Genomic DNA, 22018 nt, shown 5'->3' on the forward strand with positions numbered 1-22018 from the left:
TACCCTTTAATTGGTGCTTTATTTAACCTATTGTGGCGATTAGCATTCATTTGGCTTTCGTTTGCCGATGCAGTCGAGGCTCAGTTGTCATGGTAACACGACAACGTGCAGGACCACTGATCAAATAGTCCACTTTTTGGGAAAAGTGATCTAAACTGAACAAAAATAGCAAGAATAAAGTACTAAACACAACTGAATATTAATTAATTTAGTATGTGAACATATAAAATACCTGACAAAGTGTTTTAACGCACACCTTGGAAGCTTAAACCGCTGAGGCAAAGCGGAAGATTGTTCCTTTGAAAGGTTAAAATAATAAATATTAAGTTTTTTGATTACCTGTTTTTGATTGACAGCCCTACAGTGGACATATTTATCTAAAAAAAAGTCCTTCAAAGTACTATGTACTTGCTGTATATAATCAAATCCTTTAACTTAGTTTTGGGCTTTAATTTCATGAAAATGTGAAACTGGGATTTCAGGTCAAATAAGACACAAAGACAAACAGAAACATGCCAACACGCACACACACACACACGACTATTGTGAACAACAAGCACAACTTTTTCTTTTTTTGCGAGTAACTTTTGACAAGTTCTCCACATCCTGGAGTTGTATTCAGACATGCTAGAAGTGAGAGCCGGCGAGCAGTCATGTAGAAAGAGAATGCTGTTACTGAAGTTATTAACAGGCTCCTGTGCCCCCCCCCCTCAGCTGAGCTATTCAGAGCATGGCGTTCCTCATCTGCCACAAACACACGCTGACAGACAGACGCAGTGAACGGACACACCGGCGCCCCCACCACGAGCTGTGCAGTAATATGTTTTTTGCCCATTTACAACAAATTAAGTTTCCCTCAAAGTGAATTTCAAGCTTGGCTGCCTTTAGAGGGCGAGCAACTCTCTTTTCATTAATTTTCATTCTTTTCCCTCCAACAAATGATCTACTGTACAGCCCGCTCTCCACTCAATGTCTTCCCCGTTCTGTTGTTTTCCTCCCTTCTTCGCCCTCTTTTCCCTGCTTGCTGTTGAGTTGGGGCCAGGCAATGGAAAGCAATTACACTGTCAGAACGGTGTATTCTGATTTATTAAAAGCCTTAAATGCTATCTGTTTTGCTCCTCTTTGTGTCGCCTTTGGGAACGGAGTCCTGACACCCAAATGAAACAGAGTGAGTGCTCGCTGCTCAATGTTCCATCCTGAAAAGCCATCTTGGAAGTGGGCAGAGTAAATTTCCATTGGCAGAGGACGGATGACGGCTGTGATGCAGCCCAGGGATAGATTTTCCTGTGGAACCCTTGAAAATAGGAGTACCAAGGAAGTATAAAAGGGGATGCGTCAAACGTGAAAACCACAAAACATCAAAAAGTAGATCTTCTAAATCAGTTTCCTTTTCTGCTCCGTGGAGGTGAGGCACTTTACACATCTGTAAACTCTAACATACCAGACACAGATAACTGGAAGGAGAAAGAATCAGGATTTTGGAGGAAGTTCTGTCCATGAAGATCTTCACTTCCTCGTCCAGCTGACATCCGGATCAGAACCATACGGCTGGACGTAATAACCATATTGTTGAAGATTTACGCTAGCGAGACACAGAGCTATGATAATCAGACAGGGAGGGGGGATCAGGGGCGGGGCACCAAAAGCCACGCCCCCTCAGAGGAGATTATGGAAACAGATGCTTCAGATCAACATGAAAAATGGCTTTTTAAGACATTAAGGTTGTGGGATTTTAGTTAAAAACTTCATAATAATTAAAACACTACTGGAACCATAAAAAAAAAAAGAAAAGTAATACGGCAGGAGTGTCAAACTCAAATTACAGAGGGTGCCAAAACAATAAAAAACAAAATTGTTAAAACTTTTAAAATGTAATTTTTTAAAAATAAATATGAATAAATACAGACAAGAATTTATTTCAGAATAAATCAACCTAAATCTTATATAGCATGAAATATTTTGCTCTTCAGAAAATATAAATTTGTCAAGATTGGGATGTTTCGATATAACATCAGACCGTTAATGATATTAATATAAAATAATCTTGGGGGCTGGACATAATCATCCTGGGGGCCGGATCCGGCCCCCGGGCCTCGACTTTGACATGTGTCATAGGGGGAGTTTAAAGACCCCTCTGTGTCAGTTTTTGATGTTTTTGATGTCCCCAAATCATTTTTTCCCTAACTCACTTTTTTTTACGTGCAGGCTGTTAGTAAAATCAAGGGTCTGCAACCCTCAGGACCTAGTAGACGTGGACTGGTCCTCAGGATGTGTCCAGTACCAGTACCCTAACCATAACCCAGTAACATTTCGTACCTAGTACCACATCTGGTACCGGCTTGGGTCCGGATCGGGTGCCACCTCAGGATTAGGGATTAGGGCACCAGTGTCAGATTTAGGTACCGGTGCGCTCCGCATCGTGATACTGGACTAATTCTGGTTCGTGGCCAAGACGTTGGAGACCTGTGATTTAATGAAAACAGCCAGCACGTCAAAAAAAACGACAAGTTGGGGACACCCAACACATCAAAAAGTGATACAGAGGGGTCATTAACCAAACGCCGATATGTGACGGCTTGGTAGTGAGAATGTGTTGGATTTGCATGCTCTCCACGGTTAAGAGCCATGCTAGGAAAGACGCGAGGGTGTAGGCGTGTAATAAAGCAGCCAGTATCCTTGAGGAACCATTAGTTGAAGATCAGAGGCCACGCAGCACTATAACACAAGGATATAGATCATAAACCTGCTTATCTTCTGCTCCCTCCGGATCACCTTCTTGGTCAACAATCTGAGACAAAAGGACGTTCAGCATCAACCTCCTCCTGGTTCCTGCGCTGACCCGCAGACGCCTCTACGGTGCTCCAAGGGTGGAAACACCTCTCACTGATGAAGTAAAAAATAAAAAATAGAAGAGTTGCCATGGAACCCACACTGATGTGGCGGTGACCTTTCCGTTTTTAAAGGATTTCCTTACAGTTCTAATGCCGAGGTGCTGAAGGCAGTGATTAACATATAAAGATGACAAAGATTCTTTCATCTGGATACCTGTTAGCTGCTGCCAAGGAAAATGCTAAACTTCCCGAGGCAGACAGAATAATTTATGGTAAATGCAAAAACCTGAGAAAAAATGCTGAGAAAGTAAGGCGAGGTTATTACCCAAAAGGAGGAAAAATGATTAACTAGAATTTTGGAGAGTTGGTCAAGAATATAGTGAAAAAACAGGTTACAACGTATTTTCATACATACAATAGTCATTTATCCATCTACCAATACATCCATTCATCAATTAATCATTTTATTTTAGAGCATATTTTATCAACATGTGTAGAAAACAAGGTGGTTAACACAAAAGACCCAACAACAGGTTAAAATGATAAAAAGTCATAAACATCATTAGATGGAATCGGTTTGACTAACAGGGTTGAGAATCTTACCTTAACAAGTAATTACTTATAGTTCACCACTTCCATCATTGTTGTGCCGTAGAGTGTCACCATGCCCCGCCCACTTGATTTCTTAGCCAATCCTGATTTCAAATTGGTCATGGTTGGGTCATAAAGTACAACATCTGTTCTTCCCTCCTGATTTTCCATCCACACCTCCATCGTCTCACTCATCAAATCGTCCATCTTTTGCATCAATTTTCCATCCATCTATCACCTATCCATCCATTCATTCATCCCTCCTTACATCCAGTTATTTCACACGTCTTCACCTCCTCATCCGCTCCTCCATCTTTTCATCCACTTATCCATCAGTTATTTTGTCCATCCATCATTTGGTTCATCCATCCATAAACTATTCCATCCATTCTTCCTATTCATAATTTGGTTTATCCATCCATCCATAAGTTATTCCATCCATCCAATTGATAAGTTGATCCATCCATCCATCTCATTCAAGTTTTTCTATCCATTCATCCATTCATCCAATTTGCAATTTTTCCATCCATCCAATTTATAAGTATTTATATAAATCCATCCATCCGTCCAATTAATTAGTTGAGCCATCCATCCATCCATTTTATGTAATTCTATCCATCCATTATCCATCCATCCAATTTGTAATTGTTTTCATCCATCCATGACATTCTATCCATCCAACCATCCAATTAACTTATAAGTTATTCCATCCATCCAATTAACAAGTTTTTCCAATAAACAATCCATCCGATTTCTTTGTCCATCTTAAATACATAAAACCTGAACATTTGCGTACAGTTGAGTATTTTTGACGTTTCTCTTTGAAACTTTCCTTCCGCGTTAACAATCTTTATTTTCTTTAGGGACAACAAACAGTATTTCCTTCCAGGTTATTTCTAGACCGACTTTGTTGGAGACTAAACAGTTTCCAAATATAATCTTGCCGCCGTTTAGCTCTGAAATACAAAGCAAACATCGACTTCCCTCGTTCGGTGTCATTTCACAGCATCACTTCATCAGCATGACTCAGTGCTGAGTCATCATCCGAGTTAGCCTTTGAAGGAGGCGGTCAGTGCACGGAGGGCTCTCTTCATTACAAACCCATCACGGAGCGCTCCCGCTGTCAAAAACATTCCAGTCGGAACTTTGTCACTATGGAAGCTGTTGATAAGATTATTGACAATGTATGATGAGTCTAAACTTCTGCTGAAAAGATTAAAAAGCCAATATTTCATTAGAAAGCTCTGCTTGGTGTCTTGTCTGTCATCTATAGCTCATGTATTAACGTGGCGGGTCTCATAGAAAACCAGAAAAGGCCGGTTAGCTCGGTGGCGGTCTGCGATGGCCAGTCTGCTGCCGCCTGAGTTTGTGGTGTCTGTTTTCCTCGCCTCCTCCAGTGTGGCGGCTGACCTTCGCCTCTCTCCACGGCTTGAGTGGCTATTGATTGGATCTTGGCATACAGTGCACAAACACAGAGATAAGAAAAGAGAGAGGCAGCTTGGCAGATAGCTGCATTGTCCACTCCAGTACTGTGGCGAAATCTTCAAGACTCCACTCCCACGGAGCAGACACTCAAATATGGCAAATGAGGACTCGTCCCGCGCCGGATTAGGCTTAAAATTCAATCTCAACACTATCGGTGAAGGTAAATCTCTGGTCCTGACAACCTAATACAGTACAAGTGATCAATCACAACCTCTCGTCGATGTGTGAGATTCCAGCAGAATATCTGCACCGTTCAATGATGCGGTCTGAACGGGGGGGGGCCCGGCAGGTTTACGGCCAGTCGCAGGCTGGTCCCCCTCACACCCCACGCTGGCTCTCTCACCACTCTCCTTCCACCTCGCTGAAAGGCAGAGGTTGTGTTGTGTCACAGGTGACTAATAGTGTCACTGGCAGAAGAAAAGCCCCTCCACCACTCCGGGGCGGACACCGCCCACTGCTGGGAAGAAAGGAAAAACGCTTTGTCAACAGGTGAGCGGGGAAAATGAGGTGCTTTCAATCCCACAGGGCCAGGGGACACTCGAAGACCATAAAGAAATGAGGAAAAAGGGAAGCATGAGGGGTCATATCAAAGAAAAGCTTGTTAGTGTTGGAGCAGGTGGAGAGCCTGTGGACTCCTTGGTGGAGTCCCTGTGGAAATGAACACCCAGAGGGGAGTGTTTTCTTAGATAAAGCCTGGATGGTCCACTAACAGCCGTGTTCACACAGGCAGCCGGCAGAAGCAGCTCCAGCGATCCAGCAGAGAAAACACAGCGGGAATGTAAAAGCTTCTTTCTGAGGGAACAAGGAAGGACTTTGATGTTTTCTTTGTGATGCATGTTCATCTACACGTCATGTGTCAAAGTCGAGGCCCGGGGGCCGGATACGGCCCTCTAGGTAATTAGATTTGGCCCTCCAGATCATTTTATCTTAGTGTTATCTTTAACTTGTTTAATTTTGACAAATATATTTTTATAGAAAGTAAAATATTGAAAGTTATTAAAGGTTTAAGTTAATTTATTTTGGAATAATATTCATGCCTGTTTTTTTATTCATATTTGTGTTAAAAAGTTAGTTTTAGAAATTGTTAGGCTAACTTTTTGGATTATTTTGGGCATTCACTATGATCTTTTTTTTTTTTTTTTAGGCTAATTTGGCAGCTAGCTAATATTTTAGCTGGCTATCAGCTTCGTGCGTTTTGCTATAGGTAGTCTATGAACGCTGTAAACCCCATGGGATCTAAATAATCATATGCTTTGATGACACACAAACGTTTTTGTTGGTTTGGGAGGATTTTAGATTCCTCTTTTAGGATTCAAGGATTTATATCGTCAAACTAGTAGACAAATGAATGTCACTGGCATGAGATTGGATCAGGTCCCGGTACAAGTGAGAGAAGAACAGGAACAATATGACACAATTTACAGTACAGTATTCTACTAATACTAACAAAAATATAAGTAAATAAATTGTTTTAGGCTTAAAATATAACTATGTACAAATACTCAAATTTGAGTTAAATTATTCCATAAACATGCACACACAAGGAAGCACAACCAGGACACATCAGTTACCCAGAGTTCAACAGCCTGACAAGTTCACAGAAGATTTTTGTTTGTTTTTATGTCTAAAGGCCGTGTCACACAGCCCCTATGTACCATTTGAACATATTACATGGATGAACATTTTTCATATGTGAATATTCATGGAAAATGTGAGAAATTTTGTGGTCTTTAAGTGAAATTTTTTGCAAATGGATCACAAACAAACCACGTTAAAACTACAGAAGTATGAATAAACTATGCCAAGAACATGGAATCATTCGATTCCCTTACTTTCATATTCAGAGCACTGGGCGGGAATTAAATCACATCAGCCCCATTGACAGTATATAGAGAGAACTGGACTGATCACCCCCCCCTCACGTTACAAACAGGAAGTCCCCGCTGGTCCCAGAAAGACAAAATCCCATAGACTTCCATTAAAAAATAAACCACCATTTGGTCCACTTTGGGTTCTCAGGTTACTGAAAATTTTACCCCCCAAATGTTTTTTTAACATTGCATCAGATGAAGGACTTTTTGAACCTTTGAGAAAATATGTCTTCCCACCTTAAACATGAAATCCAAAAAAATATTAGAAATTAATTTATCACTGAGGTTGTTTTAAATTCAACCCTTATACGGGACAGTCTGACTCTTCTCGCCTTGTACCCTTTTCTTCCCATAAAAACTAGTCGTCTGTGAATAGCGGATACAAGAAACACGTATGAATCACAAATATCACACATAAATCACGAAAGGCCTACACTACATGCATAGACAATGTACGTAGCGGCAGAGCGACACAAACTATAATCAATTAAGGGGGTGGCACCTTAAATTAGAGTCCCACTCCGATTATCTTTTTTCATCTATTTTAAAATAATTCTAAGTAGTTATTTTGATGATGCTGCTTTTAGCCAAAATAATAATAAAGAAAATGTGTTGTTTCCTAGAACAGTTTCTGCAGAGCTGCATCAGAAATTTGCCTCAGAGTTGTAGGCGGGACTGTTGTTGTGGGGTAAGCCTGCACTTATTTCCCATCATCCCCTTGTTTACGTCATCACCTGCTAGCTTACATCCCCAACCTAAGGTTACAAAAATTGTAAGCAATATTGACGCTATCCAGCCGTACATATTTGAGTTGGATATTAGGCTCATGGATCTATTTGTCTGCAAGTGAAAGCATCTGAATGATTTTTTTCTTAATCTGCTCCTAATTCACAGCATTTTTAAATAAAGAAATACTTCAATACAATTTTAAGCTTAATTTTCTTTATATATCATGAGAAAAATGCTACAAAGGCACCATTTTCATTGGGGTGGGTCTTACCACTTCTGTCTTTTAGCCTTTGACTGTCATTGAAGAGAAAAAGGTGAAGATTTTAAGGTAAGTTGTCCCAACTTCCTCTTTATCATCCCACATCCTCCCCATGACTCATCTTTTGATTTTCCATTTTTTTTTTCAGTTGAACACATTACTGAGCTTTAGTGTCATTTACATATCATATTTAATTCAGTCTGCCTAAGTGAATCTTGAAATGAATGTTAGGGGAAAAAATACCTGTCCCATAAATCTGTAGACATCACCTCATACATAGCGAGGAAGAGACATAAAAAATGTAAGAGAAAAGATCTTTTCTATTGTATTTGGACCTTTCATGACAGAAAAAAATACATCATAGAAAATAAATTAGTCAGCAAGATAGAGGAATGCCAATTCAAATAGTCGTAGATCTTATTTCCATTCACATGAGATAACTGTACCCATTAGAAGGTTAAATCTATCCTGGCGTCCTAGCCATGTTCTGCCATCTCCAAAGCCTCTGCCTCGGAAATTACAGCAATTTGTCTTAAAACTTTGATGCAGTTGGAAAGCTTCCTTATCTGTTCTCATCCCTTTTGCCTGTGACCCGCGTCTGCATGTGTGGAGATGCATATGTGCCTCGGAAAAAGCCGGCGAGAGGGAGCCGACAAGGAAAGAGATATGAGAGGGTGGAGCTCAGCTGTCTGCAACCAAGGCCCAGAGAACATAAAGAGAAAAATACGCTCATAAACCCTCACTACGACTATGAATACTAATACCGACTCTGGGAGCCAAATCAAGCGGCTCTGTCCTCTCTCTGCTCCTCTGTCTTGCTGTAACAAATGATGCAGCTTAAAAATAAAGTGAAAACATTCTGCTGCACAGGCTCACTTGTGTTTTTGTGTGTATTTACAGGACATTGTACACACAACAGAGGAAGAGTACTTGAAGGTGAATTTCAACTTAGATTTTTTTTTTGTTGATCTACAAACGAAAAATTTAGTTTCCAGGAGCGTTGAATGCTATCCGCCCCACCCCCACCACCGAACCAGCCCTAACAGGCTGAGCAGCTGCGATACGCCCCTCCCCCCTTCTCATGACAAATACAGGAAAAAAGCAACACTTTTTTTTTAAATTGGAGCTTTAATGTTGGTTTTATCTCCATAGCAACCATATAAGTTTTTGTTCAGCTGAGGGTGACGAATAGATCAAGGTAATTTTTAAAAGAATCTCCAAAAGTACATTTTTAAATTTCCTTGGCAACAAAAGTTTTTTGTTAACCACGCCCACATTCCTAATATGTTCATATTCTATGTCATATCATTTTTTTCAGCTTGAGCCAACAATTTATGTATTACGTTTTCCCAATACTGCGGGGATAAATGTGCGAGCAAAAGGGGGACGCCGCTTTTTACAAGCTCGCTACAATAACAAGGTTCAGAATCTACGGCTTCTAAATAATTTTATTTTAAGTAGCTTCCCAAAGATGTTTGAGGAATTAGAAAAAAGATTGATGAAAATCTTCAGGAGGAAATCTGTCGCTAAAATGCGCTATACATAAAAGTTTGTGAAAACAATCTGGACCTTGTAATCTAGGACTGCTGAGGGACATAAATATACGTTTGTGGAGTAAATGACAAATGCAACATTAAATAGGAAAAATAATTGAATCAAATAAAAGTTGACTCAACAACCAGAAAAACTAAACTGTGTAGGACGCATTTTTATCTTATAATCAATTTGAAAACAATTGTGAAGATAAAGAAAACTACAGACTTTAGTAATATTTACAGGCTCCTTCTGTCCAACACAAACATAACGCCACTTTTATTCAGAGACAAAATGAAACTAATAGGAGTGTAACGATTTATTTTAGCGATTTTATTCATGGTTGACGATAGTTTGGCCATTTTGAACAATCTGATTTTATCCGATTCACCGACACAAAATGCATCCAGGACAACTTTGGCTAAAACCAGTTTGACTCCGAGATAAATACCTGGTTCTGAACACTGCAGGTGAAGTTTTCTAGATTTCTTGTATTTCTTGCAAGATAATCAAGTGTAAATTAAATATGTGAACAAACAAGAATGTTCAAATCCATTCCCATTTTAGTTTCATAAAGTTGTTTTTCCAAGTCCAAAATAATCCAAAGGGAACATTATTAGAACTTTCTACCAACACTGTTTGGTCACATGTCTTAAACTCAAAGTGTTTCCTCACATTGGACTGGAATGATGGTTGATCAGTTTTTCTGTCTGCTGTGATAGTAATTTTTACATTGTAGTAAAATAAACCCAGCATGTCTCAATCAAACGTTATTTTCCAAGATCATTTATAGATTTATTTCTTTAAAAAAAATGATGTAATGACAGAGGTTAATTCAATTTTGCCTCAGACAGAACATCGTAGAAATCGTAGAAATAGAAATCGATTAAACTAAGAAATTTATGCAAATTATTCCAGTACAATAAGTTACATTAGAACAAACTGTAGTTTAACCCTTTATCCGATTATTTCTAGCAACATTGAAGAATAAATTCTTGTTTTTTTCTTAAATTGATTTTAAATTAAATAGAATCCTGGATTGAAATGGTTCGTCGTGAATTAGTGATATACAGTGTGAAGGGATAAAATATTGAACTATTTTCTTGCATTTTCCCTGATCCTTCCTGTTCGTTATGATGTCAACAGTTTTGTCAACAATTGAAATAACCAATAAAATTTGTTTGTAAAAGCAGAAACTCTTTGCATTGTAAACTTTGTACCTTTTCATCTTTTAAACAATAAAACACTGAAATACCATTTTAAATCAACCAGAATCTGTCTTTTTATGATTAAACTTGTAACTCTTTCATGTGCTAAGGTACTGTTGATCTTTTCTTTAACGGTCAGGAATCGGCCGATTCCTGACGCGCTTCTCTGAATTTTGGAGTAATTTCTACATTTCATGGTCAAGTGCTCCTTACAAGTCCGCGTGCTTTCATGGTATCTTCCTTCCAGCAAGCTTTCCCTGACAAATGTTGGAGGACAGAAGAAAAATTTGTAATCTCTCAAGCATTTCTAATGAGTTTTTCTCCTACAATTATTTGATAAGAGCAGACAAGACTGGAGGCAGCGCGTATGATACACTAGCTGCTACTGCTGAGGTGAGGGCTCTTCTGATTACACACACAGCCATTCAAACAAGTGCCCACACACACACAGGGGCCTCCAGGCTTACAGTCTGTCATCTCACAGCGCAACAAACCTAATAATAACACGAGGGGCTAAAGTGAGGAGCAGCAAGCTCACCTAAGTAACCAATCTGGGTCTGCTTATCCTGAACACAGACAGAGTAGCATGTAACCTCCTCCGTCTCTCCCCCTGACCACAAACTACACACCGCCTTGTGTTTTCTGTCACCAAACTCACCACACTGAGCCCCAGCTGCTCCCGCTGCACGTAAGGAAGGTTCTTGCGCTCCAAGCTGGCCAGGTAGTGCTGCAGCCGGGAGTAGGTGTACGGGTAGCAGTAGGCGAACTGGAACACGTCGTCCTCCCGGTCGAAGCAGAAGGCGAAAGACATGACGTAGTTGCGTCGGTGATCGGGACAGCGATAGTAATACACGTTCTTGGGGGGAAGTCTCTGCCTGCAACAGAAAAACACAAGAAATTTTATTTAAAGGAAATTTAAACTAGAAAAGTTGCATTTCCTGCGATAGTGTGAATGCTTTTTGCTGAAAGTAGTCGCTGAAGATGCTGAAGCTTTTTTACTGAAAATGTTGATGCAATTTACTTTAATTGCTAAAGGGATTTGCTGAAAATGCAAAAAGTATTTGCAACATGTTAAATTTGCTTAAAAAAAAACTGGAAAATTAAAGATCTATGAATGAGCGCTAAAGTTGACCTAAATTTCTGAAAATGTTGTAGTAAAATTGCTTTAAAATCCCTAATACATGCCAATTATACAAAAAAAATATTTAAAGTGTTGCTGAAATATGAACTAAACTCAAAATTTAGCCCCAAAAAATATCTTGTCAAATAAGGGAAAAAAGCTAACTCATTGCTTTAATACTAGTTAAACTCCAAAATAGCCTACTCAGTAAACTAAATTAGTCAAAAAAGAAAAAAAAAATGTTAGCCTGTTGCTAAAATAGAAACTAAACTCTAAATTAGCCTCTAAAAATCTTAGCCGAAAACGTTAACATGTTGGTACAATATTAGCTAAACTCCAAATTAGCATAAAAAAACTTCAGTACATGTCAAATTAGCTAAAAAACAGAAAAAGCTAGCTCGTTGCTTAAACAGTAGCTAAACTCCAAAATGACCTAAAATTCTTCAGTTAACTAAATTTGTCAAAAACATTAGCATGTTGCTAAAATAGAAGCTACACACTAAATAAGCCTAAAAAAACCCATCAGATAACAAATTAGCCAAAACGTTAGCATGTTGCTAAAATAGAAGCTACACACTAAATTAGCCTAAAAAAAACCATCAGATAACAAATTAGCCAAAACGTTAGCATGTTGCTAACATTTTAGATAAACAAACAACAAAAAAAATAACTAAAACATAGCACATGATTATATTTAAAAAAATATATTTTGCTAAATATTGTAAAAACTATGAGGTTTATAATACCAAATTCAAATTCAAATTAATTTTATTTCTATAGCACCTTTCCAGTTAAAAAAACAGCTCAAAGTGCTGTACATAAAACAAATAAAAATACAAGAAAAACTATACCCCACACATGCAATAATATAATAAGATAAGCCCCTCATAATTATAAAAACAGAAACAAACAGATAAAATAGAAAAGCAAGCAGATCACAAAGGAATAATCCTGAAGGCGCTGTCCACCCTGTCCTCCTATTGGCTGGAGTGTCAGCATCTATACCAAAAGTACAAGCAGTCATGTCTTGAACAAGGTGAAGATTTTTTACACCATGGTACCTGAAAGGATTAAGTTTGAATGCTTACTGAGCATTCACACTATTTATGTCATTGTGGTTGAAGGAAAAGTTAAGACCACAAACTGATAAATCTCTTTATACCAGTGTTGGTTAGCTTCAGCTGAATGTAATATCAGCTTCAGAAAACACAAACAGCTTTTCTTCATTAAATCTCTCCCTGTGAGCTCACTTAACCGTCAAAATCACTATATAAACACAGAAATAGACCCTTTCAGTGCAAAATTCAAATTAAAAATGAATCTTGAAATTGATGAACATTTTTCACCTCCATTTGTGTATGCTCTCTATAGAAAAGATTTCCAGCATCGTAGTAACACTTACCGTGAGGATTAATCACTTCTTTTTTGCATTTTTAGAGACATTTTCTTGGTTCTTGTTGGATTCTGTTTTCCTGTAAGTCACACCAGGTTTAGCCTGTCAATCATCCACAGCTGTCTTGATTTGCGTTAATGATCTTCATTGCATTTTTCACTTTTTCATCATCACCTTTATGCTTAAATTTCTGCCTCTAAACTCAGTTTCCTGCTTATTTTGGCTCCAAAACAATCAGATTCTGACACAAAAAAGCAACAAAATGTCTTTTAATTACAATAGACCCAGAACTATAAAAACCACACTCACAAATATTGCTTTAAAACATAAAAATCTCATGTTATTTGGCATTTTGCATAAAGATATTGTGAAAAATACAACTTAAAGTAAAACATTTGATCTGCTTTCTATTTATTCCACGAAGAAAATGAAATAATTCAATTTTGGAGATTATATTTGACCCTTTAACACCGGAGCTCCAGTGTTTATGTCCTTTTATTTATTGTAATTTTTTAATTCTCCTTCAAAATCTGCTGGAATTACATTGATCGTGTTTGCAATTTACAGTATGTTAAAGATTTTGTGTTTAACTCTCACCAACAAAGCCTCAAGTGTTAGAGGGTTAAGTCCAAAATGACAATTTTATGACATTTAGTAATATACATTAAGCATATTGGACATGTAATACATTAAATATATATATAAAAAAACACAAGTTTACATTTTCAATGTTTGGCTGTCGATTAAGACTTCAAATATTATTGAAATGAACTATAAATCAAATATGTTTTATTTCTGCAGATATTTACAATGCATAAAAACTTAAGGAACATTTTTTATTTAACATATACGATATAAAAACTGCATTTTAAACAAGCCTCGTCTGTCTGGAGCGTTATGACTCTCCTGCTGAAAAATGCATGCAGCTGCAGTGACAAACATTTATATTCTGAAATTTTAATGTGCATTTCCTGCATTTCCGCTGCTGTCACAGGAATGTAAACACTTTTACCAGGAGAACTTCCACAAACCCGTCCATCACAGACCCCTCAGACTGTACCCACACTTTTTTAATTCACTTTTTTTGGTCCAGAACAGAAAAAGCTGATTTTACATGAGAACGTAGAAGGTTTCATGTATTTCTAACATCCGTTAATGTCCTTTTTTTAAAGCAGATCAATCACAAAGATGAGTCCAGAATCAAAAGTTACTAATTTTAACTTTTGTACAGTTTGGAAGTCAAGCAATCCAAGAAGAAAAACAAAATAAAAAAACAGACAATATATTTATTTAACACACACTCACACAGAAATCAATACATACACATTTAAATGATGCAATAATATTTACTCTGCAACTTTAACTCTAAAAGACCATTTAGTCTCGTTTCTTACAGACCAGAACCCAACAAGAGCCACAAAGTCCCATTTTTAATGTTTAAAAATGCACAATATTTATGCTTTTTTTTCCAACTGTGCACTAATTTATAAATTTAGTTTTTAAATATTACAATAATTGAACTTTTTCTATATATAACACTTTTTTTTCGCTAGTTCCTTTCAAAATAAAACCCACCCTGTGCTGAAAAAGGTCCTCCTGCTGTTTTAATTCAATTAAAATTCCTCATCATTAGGATTTTGGTGTGCTTTTTTTCCTTTAAATCTAAAAAATAGACAACGTTTTTGTAGAATCTATTTATTAAAAAAAAAAATCAAAACATTTAGAATAACTTGAGCTTTTTACTGAAAACGCACAACTCTAAATTATTTTCTATCATTTTTAACTAAATTTGTTCAAAACTTTAACCACTTTAGTGTAATTCACAAAAATAACCTGACTAACTAGATATGAAAAATGCAAATTTAAAGAACATTTCTATGAATTTCTGGCAGTAAATGTGTTTATTTTTTTGCTTAGATGCTTGACATGTTAAAACTTAACTAATCTTTTATTTATTGAACCGTTAAAAGCTAAAGAGCCATGATCAAGGGTTAGAAGAGCCACAGGTTGCAGACCCCTTGTATAGCACTTATTGACAGTATTTATAATCAAGTTTGTTTAATTGGTTGAAGGGGTAGAAATAATGATTTCAAACGTATTTTACTGTCAAAAACTGTGTTTTTCAGTGGATTATAGCCGTAAATCAACTGGATCTGTTTCTTCGAAGTGACATTGAACAGGAATCAGTCCCAGTAGGACTGTGGGCTAGCTAGAACCGTCTTGTTTTTGTCAGTTCCAGCAGAATAAAAGCGACTTCAACACACCTGCAGACGCCACGAAGCTAAAAAAGAGCGGGAATGAGGTGTGATTGGTGAGTTTTGAGAACTGTCAGGAAGGTGTAATAAGGAGATAAGCAGAAGATGAGAGTGCAGGCCGATGGCAGATCTGGGACTGATATGGAGATGGAAGGACGGCTCTGTGGCTATCGCCGTGGAAGCTGTAGGACGGCGAGCTAGCAGCAGATGAAGATGCTATCAGAGCTGCGATAGGAAGTAAGACTTGATGATCAACAAACAGAACGGACTCCCCCGCGCTAACCTTGACAAAGTCAGCTCACCCTGCCTCACCTCTGAGGACGGAAAGAACTTTATGTGTTTGTTTACGAGACCTGCTGAATTTGGTGAAGTTCCTGCATAGAAAGAACCTCCCTGCAGGTATCCAGTGAAACAAAAAGCTAAATCACACAGCCTCTGATGGGGACAAGAGAGAGAACGGCGAGGAGGAGGAGGAAGGAAAATGTCTGCATGCCGCTCTCTCAGCAGAATACTAATGCACGCCGTGGCTGTCCATACCGCACCCCGGCGGCTGACGTCGGCGGCTTCCCAGGGTTATCTAACCACGGCGCAGAAGAGGCAGGACAAACATGATCCCACTCCTCCTTCTTTCAGCAGAATACTTTTCCTGAAAAGCGCATCCACCTGGCTTTGAAGTGGAGCATGAATGACGCCGACTGGCAAGGACGGAGCAGACGTCCTCGCGGGACGCATTTAGTTCCTTACGACCCTCCTCCTCCACACCCCCGAGTACACACTGGCACTTTACTGTAGTGCCAGCCCTCCGAGGTAAAGGTTAATTAAAATATGATGACTCCTCACCCGCCGCACATTTCCCCGTTTGACTGCGTCCATCCGTGCAATCCCACTTTTTCTCTGTTTCTCCTTCCCTCTTCTGGGGAACGAGTGACCTTGCCGGAGACTGGAAAAGTCCCGGCTATTGATTTAATTACTGCTGCTTGTCCCATTACAGCATTATAGTTATAGGCCAGACAAAATGACATGTTATGGAAGACGGGAAAAGAAGGGGAAGGAGGACTCAGTGGAACGACAAGAAAAGGTGCACCAATCTCCACTCCGATGCCCACAGTCTCTTTGGTTGTTATCGGGACGGCGGCTGTGACTGCTCCTGCTCCGCAGCCGGCAATTTGTTTTATCTAAATGGTTACTCCCGGTGCCTCTCCTCTGCCCATCTCCTGACGTGGCACAGAGCCGTCGTTCCCAAACAGAATTATCACTGCGTGGGATGGGGGGGCTCTGCTGGTACGATAACACTCACACATAGTTTTACAATCCAGTTATTATAGAGACGTGAGCTGCATGGAGGCCGTTTAACCTCCAGAGGATCTCATCACAGCCTTGCAGAATAAAGACAGATGAGAAGCAGAGAGAAATAAAGGCAATAAAGTGCTTGATAAATGTAAAATATTAAATCTCTCAAAAAGAAAGAGACACATTAGTGGCCAAAGTCAAAGAGATGGATAAAAAAGGGTGGGTTGGAGCCGGCAGACGGCCTCCCAGCCGGCGAGGAAAATGGGCCCCGAATGGTTTAAAAGAGGGCAGAAAATGTGGCCCCAAATGGGGTTGTTTCTGTGGTGGTCCCACTTGCGTTTGCCCACATTGACTTAAGGAAAGGCTCAGTGGGTTAGCTTGCTATGCTAACCAACTGCCCGTTGGGCAACGAAACTCGCTAGCTCAATACAGCTGAAATCTTCTACCGTACAATTCGCTGTAGAGGAACTCGCTAGCATGATACAGTGGAGCTCACTAGCTCACTGTGAAGGAGCTCGATAGCATGCTACAGCATACCTTGCTAGCAGGCTGCAGCAGAGCCTGCTAGCAAACTACAGCACAACTTGCTAGCTTGGCCCAGAAGAGCTCGCTAGCATGCTGCAGCAGAACTCGCTAGCATGCTACAGCAGAGCTCGCTAGCATGCTACAGCAGACCTTGCTAGCATGCTGCAGCAGAGCTCGCTAGCAAGCTACAGCGCAACTTGCTAGCTTGGCCCAGAAGAGCTCACTATAATGCTACAGTGGAGCTCGCTAGCATGCTACAGCAGACCTTGCTAGCATGCTGCACCAGAGCTTGCTAGCAAGCTACAGCGAGACTTGCTAGCTTGGCCCAAAAGAGCTCGCTAGCATTTTACAGTGGAGCTCGCAAGCTCGATACAGAGGGGGTCACTAGCATGCTACACAATTTAGCTTACTCATTTGCTAGAGCGGAGCTTGCTAGTTCGCTGTGTAAGAGCTACAATGGACCATGCTAGCTTGGCACAGAAGAGCCCAATAGCATGCTACATAGTGGAACTCCCAGGTTTGCTACAGCGGAGTTCGTTAGCATGCTAGAGCGGATTTTGCTAGCTCAATACAGAGGAGCTCGCTAGCATGCTACAGCAGACCTTGCTAGCATGCTGCAGCAGAACTCACTAGCATGCAACAGCAGAACTCACTAGCATGCTACAGCAGACCTTGCTAGCATGCTACAGCAGAGCTTGCTACCAAGCTACAGCGGAACTTGCTAGCTTGGCCCAGAAGAGCTCGCTAGCATGCTACAGTGGAGCTCGCTAGCATGCTACAGCAGACCTTGCTAGCATGCTGCAGCAGAACTCGCTAGCATGCTACAGCAGACCTTGCTAGCCTGCTGCAGCAGAGCTTGCTAGCATGCTACAGCAGACCTTGCTAGCCTGCTGCAGCAGAGCTTGCTAGCAAGCTACAGCGGAACTTGCTAGCTTGGCCCAGAAGAGCTCGCTAGCATGCTACAGTGGAGCTCACTAGCTCGAGACAGCAGAGCTCATTAGTTCGATATAGCAGAGCTCGTTAGCGTGCTGCAGCGGAGCTCGCTTGCTTGACACAGAGGAGGTCACTAGCATGCTACACAATTTAGCTCACTAGTTTGCTACAGCGGAGCTTGCTAGCTCGCTGTATAGGAGCTACAATGGACCATGCTAGCTTTGCACAGAAGAGCCCAATAGCATGATACATAGTAGAACTCCCAAGTTTGCTACAGCGGAGCTCGTTAGCATGCTAGAGCGGATTTTGCTAACTCAATACAGAGGAGTTCGCTAGCATGCTGTAGAAGAGCTCGCTAGTATGCTACAGTTGAGCTAGCTTTAGCAGAGCTTGCTAGCATGCTACAATGGAGCTCGCTAGCATGCTACAGCAGAGCTCGCTAGCACAATATGCTGTCGCAGTTGGGCAGCGTAGCGAGCAAAGCCACTGAGTCTGCACTTAAGTCAGTGTGGACAAACCCAGTTGGAGTCCACATTTTCTGCCTTGCTGGCTGGGTTTTAGCGAGGCGGCGTCACGTCGCGTCGCAGCTTTCTACTTCTAGCTGCAAACTGCCGCTCTGATTCTGATGCCTCTGGAGTTGGAGAAAAAAGCCTTTAAAATTAGCGGCTTTCATCTGGGCAACACTTTGTCCATATTTCCAAATCAATCAAGCGTAGAGGACACACCGAGAGGACGCGGCAGAGAAAGGAAAAAAAGACTCCGTGAGGCTCAAACACCCATCAGCTCCCCTTTATTTCTGTATCACTGTTGACACTTTCGGCTTGTCATCCTGTCAGCTGTAAGGTAGGTTAAATCTCTCCCTGCGAGCCCATATAGCTGTCAAGCTCCACAGATTTGCACCGACTCGTTCCAAACAAATTGTAAGTCCGTTTGGCAAACATTTCACACTGAATGACACGTATTTTTGCCGCTGTGTGCTGCTCCGCCGATACCTGAGAAGGCGCTACTTCCTGGCAATCTTCAAACGGCGGCGGATGTTGCATCGACTCGTCGTTTCCAAAGCACAAGTCTGTGGTTTTTTTGTGCTAAGTCAAGCAGAAAACAGCCTCCGCATCATTTCAAGAGTGTCGGGCACGCCAATATGTGTCTGCATGTGTTAGCGAGTGAGGACATATGTAGGGGTGTGTGTGTGAGATCAACATAGCGGGGGGAGTATATGTTCTTGGAGATTTCATCTTTTTTTTTTTTTTGATGCAAATCAAGTTTCAACAAAGCTTTCACGAGAAGAGACTGTTACTAGGCAACATGCGCTGGCTTTGTAATTTGTTTGGCCTGCTGTATATTGTATGTGGTGGTACAATATATTTATTCCACTGCAGCTTCATTAAAATGTGTCCTTAGATTGGAACTAACCTCCACGAGCAGTGAATCAGATCAGACGCACGTCAGGAGGCCGCAGACACTTGTTTAGCTCCTCCAGAGAGACTCTGTATGTCAGGTTTGCAGCTTTATAGGTGTGTGTGTGAGGGAATGTGCATTACACTCAGGCATGGTGGTGAGAAATAAAAAGGGGATTAATGCCACCAGTGCAATCCTCTGGCTAGCTGCAGTAAGATTTTTGCAGGAAGCAATAACACTTCTGAGTTATGGACTTTTCCTGTAACAAGGGAGCTCAGGGTTGCTCACCTGTGGAGACAACAGCCTATTAGAGGCTTTCTCAGGTCAGAAGGAACCCTCTGATGAGACAGCAGCGTGACAAGGTAAAGACACTCACCTGATGACAGCATCAAAACACCCAGGAGGTGTTCCTCCATCAGCCAGCTTTTTTCTCGCAGCAGAAAAGCTGTTAGCGCTAGCATGCTTCTGCTGGATTTAACTAGCCGATCTGTTGCGGGTTTTAGACCTCTGTGAATTTTAAGGTGAGCTGAATCAGCTCTGGTTGGTATCAGATCGCAGACTTGGGTTCACTTGATGCAGCAGACGTAAAAGTCTGCAAAGGTATTTCCGTAAATCGCTGAGAACAGTCACGAATCTTGAAACCTCGTCTAAATAAAACAGATTTGCTGTTTATAGGTAATCCAGCTGGTCCTGCTGATATGTTGAGTGTCAGCTTCTCCTTATCTGTTTTCTGTGTCTGAGGGTAAAAAATATGCTTAAAATCATTTTTGCAATATTTTTCCTTATACCAAGCAGAATAAATCTATGAACTTTACAAAAATACTAAAAAAACGACCCGTTCTCCCTCCTGACTCGTCATATATGGACGTGTGTTTCGGGTCCTCAACTTGTTGTTTTTTTTTTTTGACGTGCTGGCTGTTCCATAGATATCAGGGCCCCCAACCTCTGGGCTTCGTTACTCGCATTACTCTAACTCAATCCCACAAGGGGCCAAAACACACCTCAGGAACAGGATAAACATCTATTGAACACTCTAAAATTACATTTTTAAAACTTTAAAACCATAACTTTTACATAATTATGTACTAGATATATAGTTATTACCTGTGATAATGCTAGTGTGAATGCTGTAAGCTGAATTTGGCTGCCGAAGATGCTAGTGCTGATAGCTGAAGATGCTGAAATTGATAGCTAAAAATGCTGAAGCTGATAGCCAGCTAAAATATGAGCTAAATGCCAAATTAGCTTAAAAAACTGAAAAAGTTGAAACAGCTAGCATGTAGCTGAAAAAATAGCTAAACTCCAAAACAGCCTAAAAAAAACAAAAAAATGCTTAAATTAGCCAAAACAGTTAGCATGTAGCTGAAATATTAACTAAACTTCAAAGTAGCTTAAAACACTCTGAGTAAATGTCAAAATAATCCAAAAATCTAACAGAATGCCAATTTTTTAATTTAAAATCTTAACTTTTTAACGTAAATATGAATAATAAAAAGGCATGAATATCATTCCAGAATAAATCAACTTAAACATAAAATAACTTTCAATATTTTACTCTCCATACAAATATATTTTGTCAAAATTATAACAGTTAAAAAATAACCCAGATCCGTCCCCCGGACGTTGACTTCGACACGTACTCTAACCCTAACCCGGTTCTGTGGTTACCGGTACCACATCCCAAGGGTTGGGGACCACTGACTAGCATCTATGACCCAGTGCCAAACGTTCCTCGGACCGGTCTGGAGGTGGGGGACCCCTCATTTAATTGGCCAGCCATTGGGCAGTCCGGGAGTGTATAACAAGCGTGTCATTCTGCACACCTGACCGTAGCCGTCTACATTCATGACAACGCCAACAATTCTCGAAAAATTGGGCGGCGGCTTGAAATCTTGAAAATTCAGCCAATGCCTCCCCATCACGCGGTGGCAGTAGTATTTGTGACCGTAGATAAAACTGGAAGAACCACTCATTCATATTTTAAATGCACCGCTCCTTAAAAGTTCAACCACAGAGTTTTGATTAAAACTCGCATTGGATTCAGCAGAATGTTATAATAAAAAAAGTTAATGTGGTTTAGAACCAGCTCTAATCATGATTCCTCCACCACTGTGCTTGACAGTTGTTATGATGTGTTTTTACAATATTCATGATATTCTCCAGAGGTCCTTTGGTTTTTGAAATGCACAATTATATTTAATAATATATCTAAAAAAATATATAAACATTTGACATTTCTTTAGGCCTTTAATTGTCAGAACATTATTTTTCCTTTTTCTACATCTTAACTCAGTGATAAAGAGTTAATATTTATTAATTCCTCCAATGTAGTTAAAAAATAAAAAGTTTCACATGTAAAAAGCTGCTTTTCTGTAGGTTTGTATACCTGGCTTCTGTTTTATGCTGTGCTGCTGTTTTGTCTAACCTTTAGAAAAATATTATAGAATTAATCTTGAGCTGTAAGTTCATATTTTTTTTTTTATTGCAAAAATGTAGAAATGAACTTTCGTTTTAGACTGCAGTTCCCAGAATGACCAGTAGAGGGCTTCACTGTCTGACCTGTTGAGATGTAGAAACCGTCACAGGAAGCAAAAAAA

General features: G+C 40.0%; 1 protein-coding gene across 1 annotated transcript in view; it reads right to left on the minus strand.

Annotated features, from left to right (window-relative positions):
* Positions 1–22018, minus strand: part of agbl4 (ATP/GTP binding protein-like 4) — a 408857-nt gene that overhangs the window by 185278 nt on the left and 201561 nt on the right. Inside the window, exon 5 of the mRNA XM_024278670.2 lies at positions 11166–11382. Coding sequence (XP_024134438.1) covers positions 11166–11382 — 217 coding nt within the window. The remainder of the gene's footprint in view (positions 1–11165; positions 11383–22018) is intronic.

The sequence above is a fragment of the Oryzias melastigma genome, linkage group LG4 (genome assembly GCF_002922805.2).
Source record: "Oryzias melastigma strain HK-1 linkage group LG4, ASM292280v2, whole genome shotgun sequence".
Lineage (NCBI taxonomy): Eukaryota > Metazoa > Chordata > Actinopteri > Beloniformes > Adrianichthyidae > Oryzias > Oryzias melastigma.